Source organism: Squalius cephalus, assembly GCF_949319135.1.
Source record: "Squalius cephalus genome assembly, chromosome: 18".
NCBI classification, from domain to species: domain Eukaryota; kingdom Metazoa; phylum Chordata; class Actinopteri; order Cypriniformes; family Leuciscidae; genus Squalius; species Squalius cephalus.
The window spans coordinates 27001272-27018652 of record NC_137139.1 but is presented as its reverse complement, the minus strand read 5'-3'; the positions used below and the strand labels follow the sequence as shown (position 1 = coordinate 27018652).

The 17381-nt window shown below is 38.4% G+C and overlaps 1 protein-coding gene across 2 annotated transcripts in view; it reads right to left on the bottom strand.

The window, feature by feature from the left end:
* Positions 1–592: 592 nt before the first annotated feature.
* Positions 593–17381, bottom strand: part of plxna1a (plexin A1a) — a 206589-nt gene continuing 189800 nt past the window's right edge. For both annotated transcript variants that reach the window (XM_079848220.1, XM_079848221.1), the window contains exons 24-32: positions 16623–16769; positions 15500–15659; positions 13272–13375; positions 12356–12452; positions 9142–9332; positions 6846–7015; positions 6530–6742; positions 6254–6404; positions 593–4165 (exon numbers count right to left, since the gene is read on the bottom strand). In XM_079848220.1, the coding sequence (XP_079704346.1) occupies positions 4070–4165; positions 6254–6404; positions 6530–6742; positions 6846–7015; positions 9142–9332; positions 12356–12452; positions 13272–13375; positions 15500–15659; positions 16623–16769 (1329 nt within the window). In that variant the 3' untranslated portion in view covers positions 593–4069. The remainder of the gene's footprint in view (positions 4166–6253; positions 6405–6529; positions 6743–6845; positions 7016–9141; positions 9333–12355; positions 12453–13271; positions 13376–15499; positions 15660–16622; positions 16770–17381) is intronic.

The following is a 17381-nucleotide window of genomic DNA, read 5'->3' as shown; positions in this document are numbered from 1 at the left end:
AGAGAGAGAGAGAGAGAGAGAGAGAGAGAGAGAGAGAGAGAGAGAGAGAGAGAGACCCAAGAAAGGGACCCAGAGAAGAAGAGAGAAAGAGCAACAGTTCCAATCTTCTTTTATCCTTTCCCTGACCATGTGACTAAAACCCAAATGTGAGACATTCAAACTGACCAATCAGATAATTACACTTCCCCCACCGCACTAAAGGTGTGACAACTCATCGACCCCCAAAGTACAAACATTTTGGCCTACAGGCCTAGATCACTGTCAGAAACCTATGTGCCTTTAGGAACTCCAAATGGTCCTTGTGGTAGAAAGAGGGGGTGGAAACAGTAAAGCAACTATCTATCCTATTTTCAATCCTACAGTCACATCACGTGAATTCGCTGCTAAAGCTGCTTTTTGTTGGAAAGCAACCTTCATGCATCACTAGACTACTGACAATGAACCATTTTTGCCTACAAAGTTTCACTAATGTGAAATGTGTACCTTTAGAAAGATCGTCAAATTTGACTGAAAAAAACATTTGTCAAATCACACATCATGAAGCATGATAAATTAGAATAAGAAGACTAGGGACACAAGCAATTTTAGCGAAAAATGTTTAATCTCTCCTTGATGCATGTTTATTTACACATAATAAATTTGCAAAATAGGAAAGAGCACAATATTTACACAATGAGCATTTAACAGCCAACCTGTCACAGTTGATTCAAGTCTGAAACTCTTCAAAAGGTATCAGAATTAATAAAGTATTAAAATTCTTTAGTTTTCGTTTTCTTTGAAATCTACATGCTCACATTTTGTTCCTACGTTTAAATTAATTCATCCTTCCAAAAAAGGATTGTTTCTTCAATCTGGAAACACAATGAGCGGAAATCAAAAACCGGATTGGTCTTTTGGACTGAGGAGGAGCTTAAGAAAGAGGGCGTGGCCAGCAACGATAAAGAGGCGTATGGAAAGAGATGGACTCTGGGTAATGAGAAAAACGAGGGAGGAGTTGACAAGGCACTCTGTGCGAAACGAAAACTCTGTGAGTCTGAAACACCTTCTGTTCGGCTTGTTTTCCCTCTGCAACGTCTTTTTTTTGTTTGTTCCTGTACTCAAAGTAGTTCTCAAAACAAGTGTCGCAAAATAAGAGGCATCACTCAAATACTTTACAAAGCGAAATCTTTGAAATGTTAGAATATCTCTGAAGAATTCCACATGTTCCACAACTCAACATCTAAAAACGACTGAAAATCAAAGATAGCACTCGTCATGGAAACAAACTGAATGAAAAGAAACGCAAAGACGACATCAAAGTGAAACACATGTCCTGAGACATTACAATGCAACCAGCTGCTTTACAATCACCAACACCAAAGTCCTGCTAACAAAGCACAAAGCACATCGAGATTTTCCCATCCAGAAAACGACAATAGTAAAAGAAAAAATAACACATGGCCAGACCGTACTTTATGATATGTAGAATGAACATAATCGGCCTTTGGAATGAAAGTAGAACAGCATGCTTGTATTCTCAAACCATTTTGTAATGTGGAAGCATGCAGAAACTCATCTACTGAAAATGAAAACGTAAAGAAGGGTCCAAGTCACCTGACCTGTAACGCTATACATCCAGCTCTCTCCTTCTACTGTTAACATTAAGACAGTAGTGTGTATGTTCACTTAGATAGGAAGTCTATCTATCTATTTAGCTACTTCATCCATGGTTCCTTCCATGTAACTTGATCTTGCACTAAAACTGACGACAGAAATGATCGCTAAGGGTTTATGAGAGCTAAACACATACAAGCAAACAAATTCATTTTCGGTTGACATCTGTGCTGAAAACGAATGCAGTTCCTACAGGTGAGCATCTGGAATCTAAAGAGAGATTGTCTTTACCGTTCTAGAGATTTGTGGAGACCTGCTCCCGGTTGATTAGGAGAAATCGCAATGGCATAAAATCAATAATGTAAACCTTAATCCCAAAATAAATAAATGCGTAAAGAGTGATTCTGTATTACTTTCCCAGCTGGAATGAACCCTGATGTATAGCTGAGGTAAAGCGAGCGAGAACCCGTCAAACGTTCGGTTTCGTGCGTCTCACTCACTCTCTCTCTCTCATTAGATTTCTGACCTAAATCTTTCAAAGATGTTTCTATCACATCTCAGAAAGTCTACATCTGCTTTAATCTCAGTGGAAAGCCAAAGGAGGAAAGGCTTTCTCTTGTTTGAACACGACTGGCTTTAAGAGAACTGCTGCAGCACATGAAAGCGAGTCACTGCAATACACATTCTCACAGAGTTACCGACGCTCGCAAGAGAGAAGATAAAGAGAAACTCCAAAACAAACAAGGTGGCGAAGAAAAGTAAAGCAGAACTCGACTTCATCTGCTTGATACCCCTGAAACAGTTTGAGAATCGCTTCACATTTGTATTTGTAACACTGCAAATCACCAATCTTGATAGAAATTAGTTAGTGGACTGTTGAAAACCAAAACGATCAAGACAAAGCACAAAAAGTTTTTTTTTTTTTTTTTAAATGGCATAAGGAAGCAATGTAGCTTATAAGCTCAAATTGAACAGAAAAATAAATTAAAAATACTCCTTAAAAGGGTTCTACTTCACAAAAAAAAATCTAACTTAGTGCTGACACGATGGCCGTTTAAGAACGTTACCACCTTGCTTTAAGCTTAACTACCAGTTTTCATGGATATGTAACATTCACGTATGATCATTTGGCTTTAAAACCATTGACTTAAGCTTTTAAAAAACAGAGGCTGCTAAAGATGTGGAACTGCATGGAAATAACATTTGCTACATTTACAGTGATGTCACAGAATCTTCTCAAAATGCCAGATTGTGACATCATCAGTAACGGAACACATTCTTCGGTTCTTCAATCTCAAGTTTTCCTTCATTCTAGACTGATTTGTGCAAAAGTTACAGAGGCTTAGAGTGCTCATGTTTTTAAAATGAGAAATGAAGATGAAAAGGGCCAATTATTAATTATCGATCAAGTTCTTGCACGGAATAGCAAAGAATATGTCCTGAAGTGTCTTTCAGACTGAAACCCATAATAGCAATAAAGGTTGAAATAAGTGTACAAACTAAATACACAGATTCATCCACCAAATAAACAATGAACCCTTTGTTTTTCGTGAGGACATTTCCCTCCAAAAACACTAGGTACCACATGGGAACACATTTGTCTGAGTTTGTTCTTTTTTGCACATTGTTTTTTTCACTCTCAGTTCTTCAGTCACTAGGGTAGTCAACATTAAAATAACACATTTTATCTAAAGAAAATCATTTTTTGCACTAACAACATTCAAATAAAACATGGCACAGGACATTTTTTTTTCAATATTTTTTTGTCATAGTTCAGTCTTTGTTTCAAATATCAAATTCATCTTATTCTTTTCTATGTTAAAATGGAAAACTTTGTACGCATCTTTTCACTCTTTTTGTATAAAAATGCAGTTGTATTTATATATCTATACACATTTATATATATATTTATATCATTTTCATTTGTTTTAGTTCCTGTAAATTGTGCAAATTCAGCAGTAACACAAGTGGCAGGAGACTGGATCAAGTGAGTCCTTCGATCAACCCAAAGAGCAAAAAAAAAAAAAAAAAAAGATGTGATGTAAGCGCTAAAACAAAATACCGTTTACTAAAAAACAAAAAAAAAAAAAAAACACTGTTTTTATCCTTCGTGGGCTTTAAGGTCTTCTGGCTCATAATACAAGACATCCTTGGTGAGTAAAAGCACACAAGCGTGGCTCAACACACACTCCAAAATGATAAAAATCCGAAAAACGAAATCCTATTGGTTGGACGTGGCGTCCAGGGAGACATTCTGGTGCGTGTTAAGTTCAAAGGAAGTGATAAAACAGGATTTCCACCCTGGGCTAAGGGGTCTCCAGTGTACTGCTTCTGTCCTTGCAGTCCGTTAGCTTAGTGTGTGTGCATGTGTGTGTGTGTATGTGTGTGTGTGTATGAGTGTGGGCGAGGCTCTGGGATGGGCTCAGGAGGTCAGAGGAAGCCAGCTGAGGTGGGCGGAGAGATGGGGAGGGGGTCCTCAGCTTGCCAGAGCCATGGTGTCGATAACCTGTTCCAGTTTACTGCGCAGTCTCTGTCGCCGAGCTAACTCATCCTTCTGAAGCGCGGACAGAATCTGTAGAGGAGGAAATTACCTCAAATTAGATTGCTTTCACAGGGGTAGTGAGTACTTTAGTTGGTTTATGAGGCCTGTGTTAAAGGTGCAATACGTAATATTGACAACTAGTGGTTGAAATGGGTACTGCAGTTGTTTCACCCCCATCTAAGTATGTGAACTTAGATTTTTTTTCTAACATATTATGGTATTTTTATGTAAAAAAAAAACTTTTTTACTGCACCTTTAAATTTACGTTTACACAATTCTCTCTATGGCAGCATAACAATGATAAAATATGCAAAAAAAGTCTCAATTTACACACTTAATGTGGGTATTTGGTCTTTATTTTATTGTACAAGTGCTAAAAGATTCTTTTTGTGTTAGTCAGGATGCAAAAAAGCGATATACTGTACATACTGTACACTGTATAAAATTATGCCAAATTCTGAACAAAGCCACTGGAACTCTCATTATATCGCAGTTACCATTTCTGACCTCGTAAGTAAACTTCCCAGAGGACTTAAGACAGCATAAAAGCCTTAAAGTCAACATGAAAGTGTTCGCAACCCATTACAACTTGATTTTATGCAATGGGAATTGAGGTCTTGATGACAGCTGAAAGGGAAATTTGTTTTAGAGGAAGAGCTAATTTAAATGTAGTAATACATATCATGGCACTAATATTGATTTCATGTTGACTTTAAAGAAGTTGAGGTTCAAACCTACAATCTTTTGGTTACCAGGCAAGATCTTTAACCACTGGGCTTCATCGCTCCCTTTGGGTAAATGTTTTTCTAGAGATGGAAATGCAAATGTGCCGATCACGCCTTTCAGAAGTTGTTTGTGAAACAGCGAGCGATGCTAACACCCATCTGTGTGGTTTAACCAAAAAAGCAAGCGTCTAAACGTAAAGGAAATGGGAAAGAAAAGAATCTCCAACACCCTTAGCGTCAGATAATGGACTGCTAATTTCCCTCCTGTTTTCACGCAGGTTCAGCGAGGGTGTTCATGTGGACACGTGTGCATCTGGATAATAAAGACTAATGAACATAAACGGCTGTTTAAAACGCAACCAGCTGCAGTGTATTAATGTCAGACAGAGAGAAGGAGAGCAGTTTCATAGAGCAGAGAGATGATGTTTGATGAGTTGTGTTAGACTAAACTATCCTGAAAGTAAGGAAATGGAAGATGGAAATTAAATCATAAAAAAAAAAAAAAAAAAAAACGGGCTAGGTGCTACATATGGACACCTTTTTATATCTGCTTAATGGGTGAAGAAACAGTAGTAAATGTAGGAATAATTATGCAGACACACTGTGTCTATTTCTTTTCACTAAACACACACACCCTCATTTCTGTATGAGGTAGAACTAAATGGTCTCCTTCGGCGGCTCATTATCTCTCCATTTATCCAGCCTGGCTGGAATGAGTCACTGCTTTTGACACATGATCTCGTGTGTGCTGTCAGATGGCGTTACGTGTGAAGGGCTACATGGATAAACCTGTATCTGAGTGGCCATGTATTAAAAGTGTTAGATTTCAGATTTTGCCATTTTAACAGCCTATTCTGGCTTGCTTTGGTTGAATTCTGATGTACTAGTCAGAGAAGAAATCATTTTTTTCATCTTTCCCTCTGAAATATCTTCAGAATGACATACTACATACTATTTTTCAAAGAAAAGTAGTAGGCAGCATTTATACTGTGCATAGCAAGTGGATTTTCTGGATGAATTAAATAGCTACTACCTAGTTCCTAAAATGTACAATGTGCAACCAGAGCACACTGTATGAAATAATGTGCTCAACTTGATCTTCTATTATCAAAATGAACTGGAAGTGATATCAGCTGGAATTTTGAGTCCAATATTGCTCAAATATCTCTGCTAAAGGTTATGAAATGTTTATGCAAAAATGGACCATTTATTTCTGTGATGATAACTAGATGAATCTTGCAACAGTGTGGCCACGTGACAACGTGTGTGAAATCTTTGTTGCATACTATATACCTATTTAATCTTTTTTTGCACTGCGCATTACTGTATGCATACTATTTTTATAAACAAAATACTTGAATTCCGTTTGGATCACTGCGATTGTTTCTCTTACCTCGTCTTTGTACTTGGTGATGTAGGAGTAGATCTCGTGGAGGGCGCTCATGCTGTTGAACTGGCTCAGGTGGAGTCTGGACTGCTCCGCGAGATAAGCGCTCATGTCCTGATCACTGATGGCGGACATGCGCCCAATGTCTGAGTAATACCTGCAGGACGGCAAGACAGCAGGTCCCAATGAGCATAATAATTTGCGTCTTTGAAGGTTATAATTAAGGTCTAATAGGGCAATTTTGTGCTAGATGTATCTTAAGCAGGATCTCTGCCCACTTACCTTTCTACCCAGTTCTTGTAGTTGGGAATATCTTTAGCGTAGAGCAGCTTATTTGAGGGGGAATCTTTGCCGAGCTTGTGTTCAGATGTGGAGCAGGAGTCCATGAAGGTTTGGGCGACTACGGAGAGACAGGCATCCGTGATGCTGTTCTTGTGGATGTCGAACACAAACTGAGGGTTCTTGATCACATTCACCCAGAATCTTAACGGCAAACTGAGGACGAGGGAAAGGCAATGGGTAGATAATGAGAACAAAGTCTAGCTGATTTCACAAAACAGCAGTTTTTACTAATGTCTTAAACAGCGTCGCTCCTCACCAGTTGCTCTTCCAGGTGTGCCGAACATCTGAATCTGTGATTTGGTGTTTGTCTGCCTGCTCATCCAGAAAGTCAAACATGTATTTGATGGCGAGAGGGAGGGCACTGCCACGGTGTGCCGTGCTGAATATCGTCTCAAACAAATCATCGACGAATTTCTGTAACGTACCCTGTAGTGAGAGAAATCAGATGTGTCTTGACAATTACCTAAAACTCTTAAAGAGGTCATCGGATGCACACACTGTAAAGACACATTTATATAAAAACACCATATAAAAGTGAATTTTGCATCCGATGACCCCTTTAATGAATATGCCTGTTAAATGTCCTATTTTTCATGTAAAATAAATATAAAATCAGTGGTTCTCAACAGACCAAGATTTTGTCATCAAGTTGCACCAAAAATACCAAAATTTATCATACAGATTTAAAATAAATATTGAAATGTTTTTGATTGCCATCAACTGCACAAGTCCAACAATGAGCAAATATTAACAAGAAATATACCATAGAGTTTGACTGTTAATATCATCAACACAAGATTTCGGGAACCATCTTCTCATCTATTTTAAAAGTTGAATTATTTGTATTTTATTATTTTAAAATTAATTTAATTTAATTTTTTTCAACTATTTTATTTTTAACATTTATTTAATTTAATTGAATTTAATGCACATTATTATAGTTAGTTGGATTTTATTATTTGCATTTAGCATCTTTTTTTTCTCCACCAGCTGACAACCACTGTATTAAAAACTGAAAATGCTAGAAAAAGCCTGAAAATGTAATTTTCTCAGCTTTGAACCTTTCATATTGATCACAACAGCTACTTGCACACAATCACAACTTGCAAAAACTCACTAAAGGCCTAAAATCGCTAAAGACCCTCGAGCGAACCGGAGATGTCGGTTTATTCATCATGTCTGTTAGCGGGAGAACAGCAGTGGCTCTCAGATAATATGGAGTGTGTTGATTAGGAATCTGGTGTGTGAGTGTGTGTGTGTGTGTGTACACGAGACAGACAGTCACAGTCCGCGTGGTTTCCCAGCATTCATTCCGCGATCTGTCACCACGCACCATGAAGCACTCGATCCACAACAAATTACCTGTCTCCTGCTGTTCTCTTCCGCTACAGCATTACATTTATCTATCGTTTTTTATTATGTATCAAAATTGACCACCCGAGAGGATTGTAAACATATTCTGATTTCATTTTTTCCTAGCCTAACAATTAGGAGGCAAAGCAATAAGCTACAGAACCAAGAAAGGGGGAGAGAGAGGAATGAGGGAGGAAGACAGAAAGAAAAAAGGAGATAGCAGGATTATTATATTGTGTCCTAACCAGATGCGATATGACGAGATTCAAGCAAGTTGTCTGTCAACACTGAATGTGGCTCTGTGATGTGACACAATCATGGCCAATCAGAACATATTTGATATTTATGTAAAGTAGAATTTTGGACCAATGAGATTTACATTAGGCAGGACTTCCAAGCATAACAGAAATAGAAACCAGGCAATCAACAAAATGTTCTGTCCATCATTGCTTGTTGCATTTGGTTAGGATAAAAGCACAATTTTGCATAAACTTTTATCATCCTCAAAACTTCAAGATGGACAGACTGAAGCCCCCTTCACACTACCAGCAACATGCAGTGACAAAATACCATTAATCCCATTCATTTTCAATGGAAAGCTGGCGACTTCCAGGGACAGCAACCGTTGCGGACAGAAGTGGGAATGTCCAGTGACGCAACAAAGTTGACTAATGTTAAACTTTATGCAAATGAAAAACGACTTTCAGGAACAACAAGCATTAGGAGTAAATTCAGTTGAGCGCACGTGATCCACCACTAGTGGAGTGTCAATGGCAAGATGGAAGAGAAGTTGGTGGTACTTGCCCTGCAAACTCAGAGACTGAATGGTTTTGTGAACCCAGATACACCGGCACTTGCGCTTTCACCACAGATAAATAGCATTGCTGAAAATAAATAACATAAATAACTTGCTGTTTCTCGTTCATCTTTAATATTAAGCAGCTTATGTTATGATTCCATTTATATTGAGTCTTTTCCCTCCAAAAGGTTTTTAGCGGCAAGAAAACTGATTGGTTGTCTACAACATGGAGTTGCATCTGTAAATGTCATTCACAATTGTTATTAGGCAACAAATAGTGAGACTTCCCACTAGTGACCTAACAGCCAGCCACTGGTGACATGGCATAGTAGTCGCTGGCATACTAAACGCACCTCAAAATTCTTAAAAACATGAATAAGAAAACTTCATGAAAGCTCACCTTGGTGGCCAGCAGTCGTGTCAGGTAGATCTCTGACACCATCTTGCTCCCGCGATCGCCCTCACGCTGGTCTGCGTGGTCGTGGTTTTTGACGAGGTGCCAGAGCTTGGTCCCGCTCTCTAGATCGGGCGTGATCATGGGCGTCCTGGACCGCAGACTGTCTGGGCTGCTGGCCGTCCTCAACATGCTCTCTGAAGAGAAAGAGAGTCAATCATTAAATCATTTCTAGCATTTTATAACATGGATAGCTCTATTTTTACATTTGCTAGGCGAGGGAACTATAATAGTTGCCGAAAGATAAGCGTTTTCATGTTCACTATTTACAACATTGATGTGTTTTAACATGTTCCTGATACTGCCACCATTTTATAAAAGCAATACGCTATAAAAAGCCATGCGTTACAGTAATTCTACCTTGTTCAAGGGTGTTACTGGCACTCGTATAGCATTAAAATCACTGTAACGCACGGCCTCCCACGCGTATTGCTTTTATTTCATCATAATCTGGAAGGTTCAGAAATCTCAGGCAGTATTGACCCCATACATATAATATAAAGCGAAAAATAAACAGCATAAAACAGTCACATCGGCGGTTGTAAATCAAGTCCGGTGGTTTCTTCTATCTGATGAGCAGTCGGCTGCTAAATACACAGGAGTTACACATCAAAGATGAGAGCAGAGAGGAGCTGAGCTCTGGCTAATGGATGGTTAAGCACAGTAATCTGTCTGAGGATAAGGCATTCTGGGTAAGGATCATTTCCTGTGGATGCCCTAAACTACAATGAATATACTGCATCTGCAGAATCCATCAAAAAACTCCCTCAGGTTTATTCTATCCTTAAGTGGCAAGTGGGAGTGAAAGATAGAGTCCCGCGTCTGGAGTCTAGTTAATCAGTCACAGACTGGCAGGCCGGCGTGCTTGAAAGAAACAGCCACTGTAAGCTTAATTCAGCCTCTCGCAGCGCTTTTATATTACACCGCATAAAAAGTCAAGGCTTAGAAAAACATAATAGTAGAAAAGCAAATAAATAATAAATAAACCGGGAAAGGAGCATTTTTAAGTAACACAGAGACCACAAGATAACGGAAGATAAACACTAATGGCTGAAACTTACTCTACGCAAGTATGTCAACGCAGACGTTCATGCACTGAAATTCGTAATATAACGCAAGTGCGTGTTGTGTGTTTGTAATGTTGCCGGAAGAATGGGCACTAGCATAAACGGTCTTCTACAGTCCATTTTCTTGATCAAGTCAACCACTGACGGAGCAAGTTTAAAGCAAGTTTTCAGATGTGTAACTAACTGAAAAGTAACATCTAGTTCAACACAAGACATTTCAAAGTGACTATCACCCTCAACGGTACATGTAAAGTACATAGTGAACACACACACACACACACCCGGAGCAGTGGGCAGCCATTGTTTATGTGGCACACGGGGAGTGATTGGGGGTTAGTTGCCTCAGTCATTTCCTGCCGGAATTGAGAATTGAACCCGCAACCTTCGGGTTACCAGTCTGACTCTCTTACTATTAGGCCACGACTGCCCACAAACCATGTGCTTACAATGCGCTAGCAACAGACCAATATGCCATGCAGCCAGGCCAAATGATGGCCCAATATTTGTCCATTCAGAGATTGTTTTAGTGTATTGTGTAGAAAGTAAAAGTTATCTTTCCACTTCATCAGGCTATAACCACTCAAAAGTTTGGAAGAAATTAAAGCAAAGATGTGCTGTTCTTTTGAACTCCTGAAAAAAAGTATCACAGTTTCCACAAAAATATTAACCAGCATGATTTCTGAAGGATCAAGTGACACTAAAGACTGGAGTTATGGCTGCTGAAAAATCAGCTTTGCCGTCACAGGAATAAACTATATTTTGAAAAGATCTGCATTTTTGATCAAGAAAATGCAGCCTTGGTGAGCATAATATACTTCTTTCAAAAACATAAAAAAAAATATCTATCCCAAACTTTTTAACAAAGATATATATGTTATTTGCCTATGTATATATCAGCATTGTATCAGATATATTTCTGGATATTGAAATCCACCACAGAAACCCCCATTTTAGTCATCCGCTGGCCAAAAAACTGCCTTTGCAGATGTATGTTTCTATATTTTTATGAGTATGTTTCTGGTCGAACAGGCCATTCATGCTTGCGTGATGCTAGCAATAAGCAAGTGTATGTATCTTGTTCCTCAATGCGACACAAATCGCATATAATGTTCAGCTCAGGGTAATAAAGGATGACACGAATATACAAAAATACCCTGTGAGCAGTCTGAAGTAAGACTTCCTCTGTTCTCTCCTACGGCTTGTGAATGCATCGTTTATTATTAATGGTACCAGTGTCAAACTTCATTACGGAGGCCCAGGGAGATGCATATCTGTCCAGTGCTCTTATCACCATGTCCATTCTGGAGGCCGGGGAGGAATGCTCATTTGGGTATTGAAGATATGAATTCACTTCCTGTAGCGGGGTGTGAAGGGATTTGGAACAATGTTCAAAGGTATTTTCATGAGCTTACATATCCAGGAAATCAAGTAAAGAAAAAAAAAAACCCAGATCATGTAATGAGAACGATCCGCATTGGCGTCACTCTGACACCACAGCGACTGCGGTAACCTCTGCCGTTTCCATGGCAACGAGCGAAACACGACTTGAACGACAATACGAATGTGCGCCCAGTGTTTGAGCAGAATTATCCGAGACATGAAGCCCCCTCTCAAAGGGAAATATAATGGACGTCTGCCATGAGAGAGCCATGGCTTGAGTGCATGTAATTCTGCGGCAATCACGGATACGCGCATCTGAGGAGGACAGACGACATTAAACAGCCTTTTCTCTCTGATCCGCTTTCTTTTTTGGGGTTGAGGAACAAAACACCTTCAGTTCTGTGCTATCATCACCTCTTATTCGCACAAACACCCAAAGTGCTCGGAAAACAAAACAAAATCATCACAAAGAATAGTGAAAAACATCAAGTCCGCCGGCTTTTTGAAATCCAGACACGAGGACACGTTTCAAGCGCGAGTCCTCATTTTTAAGGGAAAATGGAGGCCAGTGAGCTTCCGGGTGCAATAAATACAAATCTCTCGAGTGAATATGGCAGACGTGATCTCGCTCTTCTGAAGAAAGTCTCTGAGGAGACGAGAAGTGGAAGTTCTGAGGGGAACATCAAAACAGGAAGTTGAGACAGAGTTCTTACCGTATCTGCTGAGGGACTTGGTGAAGGTGGACGAGTTTGAGATGTTGTACGCAGAGTTTTGCTTTGGCACCAGGGCAATAACAGACCCATCTGTTACCTGAATACAGTGAGGAACTCAACATTACTGCAAATAACTCAGAAAAACATTCACAGACATATTAATCTACATCATTAATCCATACTCTGCAAAATCATAATGGATGTACACTGCCAGTCAATAGTTTGGAATAATGTTTTTAATAATTGAGCACCAAATCAGCATTTTAGAATGATTTCTAAAGGATCATGTGACACTGAAGACTGGAGTAATGATGCTGAAAATTCAGCTTTACCATCACACGAATAATTTACATTTAAAAAAATATTCAAATGAAAAAGACAGACATTTTACTGTATTTTTGTACAAATAAATGCAGCATGGATGATCATAAATTTTTTTTTAAAAAACCATACTTATTCCATACTTTTGACTGGTATTGTATGATATTTGAATAAAATGTTAACTTGATCATGTTTTTGTAGTCAAGACCATAAAACAAATTTCTAAATGTGTTTCCATCATATTCAGCCGGTTTCCATGACTTTTACAGTCATTCATGATTAATGCACAAGTACTTTTAAAATAATTTTCCATTTATATGCCAGGTGACAATCCTTGGAATTAAGAGATTATTTTGTACATACGTCTCCAAAAAGATCACAACAACAACAAAATCACTACAGAAATGTCCATGACTAGAGTAAGATTTCCATAACGTTCCAAGCCTGGCGATCACAATATAAAAAAGGTTTTCCATGACCATGAGAACCCTGAAGAGTGTCATGCTCGGAATACACCACCTAATTCTGGCATTCTTTGACCATGACATCTTTATTTTCCTTAATATTATTGCTCAGCTGTGGACAGTGACCGTACCTGATAGTGTGCTAGTGTGTTCAGGCGTTTCCAGTCATTATCAATCTTAGTAGTGACATCCTCATCCTGCAGAATGATCCTCGCCAGTCTCCCCTGGCGCCACTCTGCGACAGAAAACAAGATGAAGGTGTGTGTCAATGGGAATTGTGACATTTTATGTCTTAAAAAAACAGTACTTGCTGCTTATTTATGAATACATTTTCCAATTGAGGACATCCCCAAATGCCTCCCAAAGACAGTTTTGTCATGTTTAGCTCACTTTTGGGGACAATTTTGAACTCAAGCTCTAGCTATGTGTGTACACACGCACATTACTCCCACAGCAAGGACAACTGACCACTTGAGGGGAGCTTTCCTCTTTAGAAATGCTTCATTTAGAGCACATAACCTTGTGCAGACCTTGTCCGAAACTCCCTGTGCAGAGTGAAGTCACTTTTCCGAGCGGAAAAGATATGAAAACATGCACTTGCTGTTAACAGAGGCTGAGTGACAAGTCTGACTCCGGGTCAGATCTAAATGACGGATCTGATCAAGGTCATGGGAATGACTGTTGTAAGCCTCTTATAAGCAAACCGTTCCAATAAACAACCTTCCTGTTTGTTTGTTTGTTTGTTGCAGGAGGAAGTCGCAGTTTCTTATTTCGAAACAGATTCTGAAAGACAACTGCCAAGGAGCAGAGCAGAGCAAAGCCAGAAGAGATCTGCAGCTGATAGCATCACTCAGTCTGAGCCAGATGACAATCATGTTGGGAACTGCTCTAGCTAATGGGATCTTGCTGTGGATGATATGGTGTAGTGTCTATTTCCCTGGTGCCCACAACGGTGACTTCAGCATCCATTTATATCAAGCTGCTGATAAGCTGAACATTTGTATTAGCTGACAGTACCTTCTCTGAACAGAGCCATTTGATTACAAGAACGTGAAACAGGGTTGTTAATAATTTTGTTTAATAATTGAATTAGGTTATCAATTGTCGATTAATTCGTTTTAGCACAGAAATGTTCAGTAATCAAAATCTATGTGTATATATATATATATATATATACAATTTATGTACTGTTCCTCTATCAGTCTTCCTGTATCATCTCCTTTATTCATGCATAATATTAATGCATACTAAAAAGCTTAAATGTATTCAACTTCAGTGGACTGAACATTAACAAAAAATAAATGGCAATATTTACATTAAGCATAAGAAAAAAAAACGTATTTAATAAAATTATTTACTATAAAATATTTTAAATTAATCATTAAAAAAATTAATTATATATATATATATATATATATATATATATATATATATATATATATATATATTATTGTTTTTTTTTATTATTAATTTCCAATATATTTGTATATATTTATTTATATGTGATTACAATATTATATATATATATATATATATATATGAAATATTGTAATTACATATAAATAGATATATACATTTTTTTTTTTAAATATTAATATTATCGGAATTAAAAAGTAGGTTATGTGTATATATTATTTGGAATCTTCCATATGCATTTTGTAGTATTAAAGTCAAAATTTAGATTGATTACTTGATCAACAATTATTTAATAATTAATTGATTAATTGACATACCTAACATGCAATATTTCATTGATATGTCCATCTTGAATCATAAAAGCTCTGCCAACCACTCATCCAAACTGCAAATCTCTCTAGGGCTTATCACACTGCATTTAAGCCTGGGTTATCGTCTTTTTAACCCTGGGTAAGGTCACTCATAACCCCGGTTTATGCAACGTTTCATTCTTGTAATTTCGAAACAGGGTTAGCACCACTTTTAACCCTGGGTTATGGAACCCTCCCCACCTGCAGCGGCAAAGGTACACACTATACAGTGTGAAATGATGCAGTGCAGGGAATTATTTAGCTACAGACAACTAATCATAAACTGCCTCAGTGTTGACCTCATTAAATATTCATGTGCTTTGTACAGCCACAGAAACGTTCACTTGTACATGTAAACATTTTCAGAGATGGACAGGCAGTTATTAAAACCAATCAATCTTATTGACCTCATAAATATGCAAATAAGAACATTAACCCAGGGCTTCCAAATGTAGAGTATAAACCTAACTGCCCAGGATTAATTGCAAACCAGGGCAAAGAGTTGAATAGTGTGAAACATGAAACAAGTTAAGCCAAGATTTTGCTATCCAGGGTTTAGAATGACCTAATGACTCTTTCTCAAGAGTTCTTACCAAGGTCCATGTCTCCAGCTTTGGGTCTCTGTGAGTAAGGGCTTCCTTTATACACAGCGTCCAGAAGCTTCTCTTTCACCTGGGTGATTGTGTCGCAGTTCAGGCATTTCACCGTCACCTCAGGGCCGTTCTCGTTCTCTGGGTTCACGCAATGAAGCGTCTAAAAAGAGTCAAGATAAATCAGTCTGAGCGATTTATCATTAGCTTCTAGTTTGAGAAGTTAAAACACTCAATACTGTAAAAACAAGATGAAAACACAGCTGAAAAGGCCGCTGTCTTCTGAAAAATCTCATAAGTGACTGATTTGGAATGCTCTGCATTTGGAACTTCATTTAATAAGCAAAAATCTTTTTTAAAACAGCATTTTTTTTACTTTATTTTGCTGGCTACGTTTCGGAAAAGCTTTCATGTCAGGAGGTTTTCACTGCACATTGACTTTGTTAAATCAGCAGAAGGAACGGTCAGCAAAAAGTAGGATGCTAAAGTTAATACACTTTAGGGCTTTTCACACTGCGCTTAACCCTGGGTTATCATTGCACCTGGGTAAAGGAACACTGCACACTCGTAATTTAGAATCAGGGTTAACAGCACTATTGCATACGCTACGTCATTTCAATGTTTAAGAGGAAAAACGCCAAACGGTGATTGCGTTAATTGGCGTGAAGAAGAGACCATTTTATTCTTACATTTATAGCCTGTAAAGGGCATGTAATCTATGTAAACAGGTTGCATGTTGCGTTCGTCCAATCAGTGACACCGACACCACAAATATGCAAATAAGGATGTTATCCCAGGGTTTAGGAATATACAGTGTGAAAAGTCAGCTCATGAATACCAGAATGAATGTACCCTGGGTAAAGTTTGAGCAGTGAGACGCATGAAGCAAGAAAAACCCAGGGTTTAGTTTGACCCAGGGTTAATTATCTAATATGTGAAAAGTCCTTTTGATAAAAGATTACTTTTTCCTCTATAACAATATTCATGAGTTGTGCACAACAGGACTAGTGACATTTATTAAGAATACAAATAAGGTCAATTTTGATTTCATCTTGATTGGAGAGGCATAAAAACACATCCTCAGTCCTTCAGATGAGTGAGCTAATGTTGTGCACTGTATACTGACCAGCGTCTTATAGTCAATCTGTTGTCGGATGAGTTTGTCCTCGCTGAGGGAGTATCGGGCCTCTCCGGTGATGGCGTCTATAGGGCCTTTTTCCATCTGCTGTTTAATAGCACAGTACAGCATGAAGAGAGGCTCGCCTGCACACTCCTGTAGAGAAAGAGAGTCAGAAACAACAGTGTGTTAGGACTCCACAATGTCATGAATACATGCACCGTGAATTTTTTCACCTCATAAAAAGTGAAAGATGATGCAATCAATAGCCCTTCTTTCCTTTCATAGTAACACGCGGACATAAAATGCATTTCAGGATTTGTATATTGAGCAAAACTTGATTACTGATAAACTGTCACTTCAGATGTGAAAAACAAGCGGCTATAATGGCACACCGCTTTCAAATAATCACAAGGACTTGCCAATCAATACAACCATTAGCCTCTCACACCCTCAAAAAGTCCCTCTCGAAAAAGACAAACAGTTTAAACGTAGGGAATAGAGAGAGCGATAGATGGAGGTTAACGATTGGGAGGAAGCACTTAAACCCCTTTGTGAAATGAACAGATAGGTGTGGAGAGAGAGGCGGCAGAGATGTGGATTGATAGGCTAATTTCTACATTAGCATCAACATTTTTCACTGGCTAACAAACAACTTGTGAGTTTATTAATTATCCATATTTATAATAATAATAATTATAAATTCATTACTTTTATATAGCGCTTTTCTCGGCACTCAAAGTGCTTTACATAGAAGGGGGAATCTCC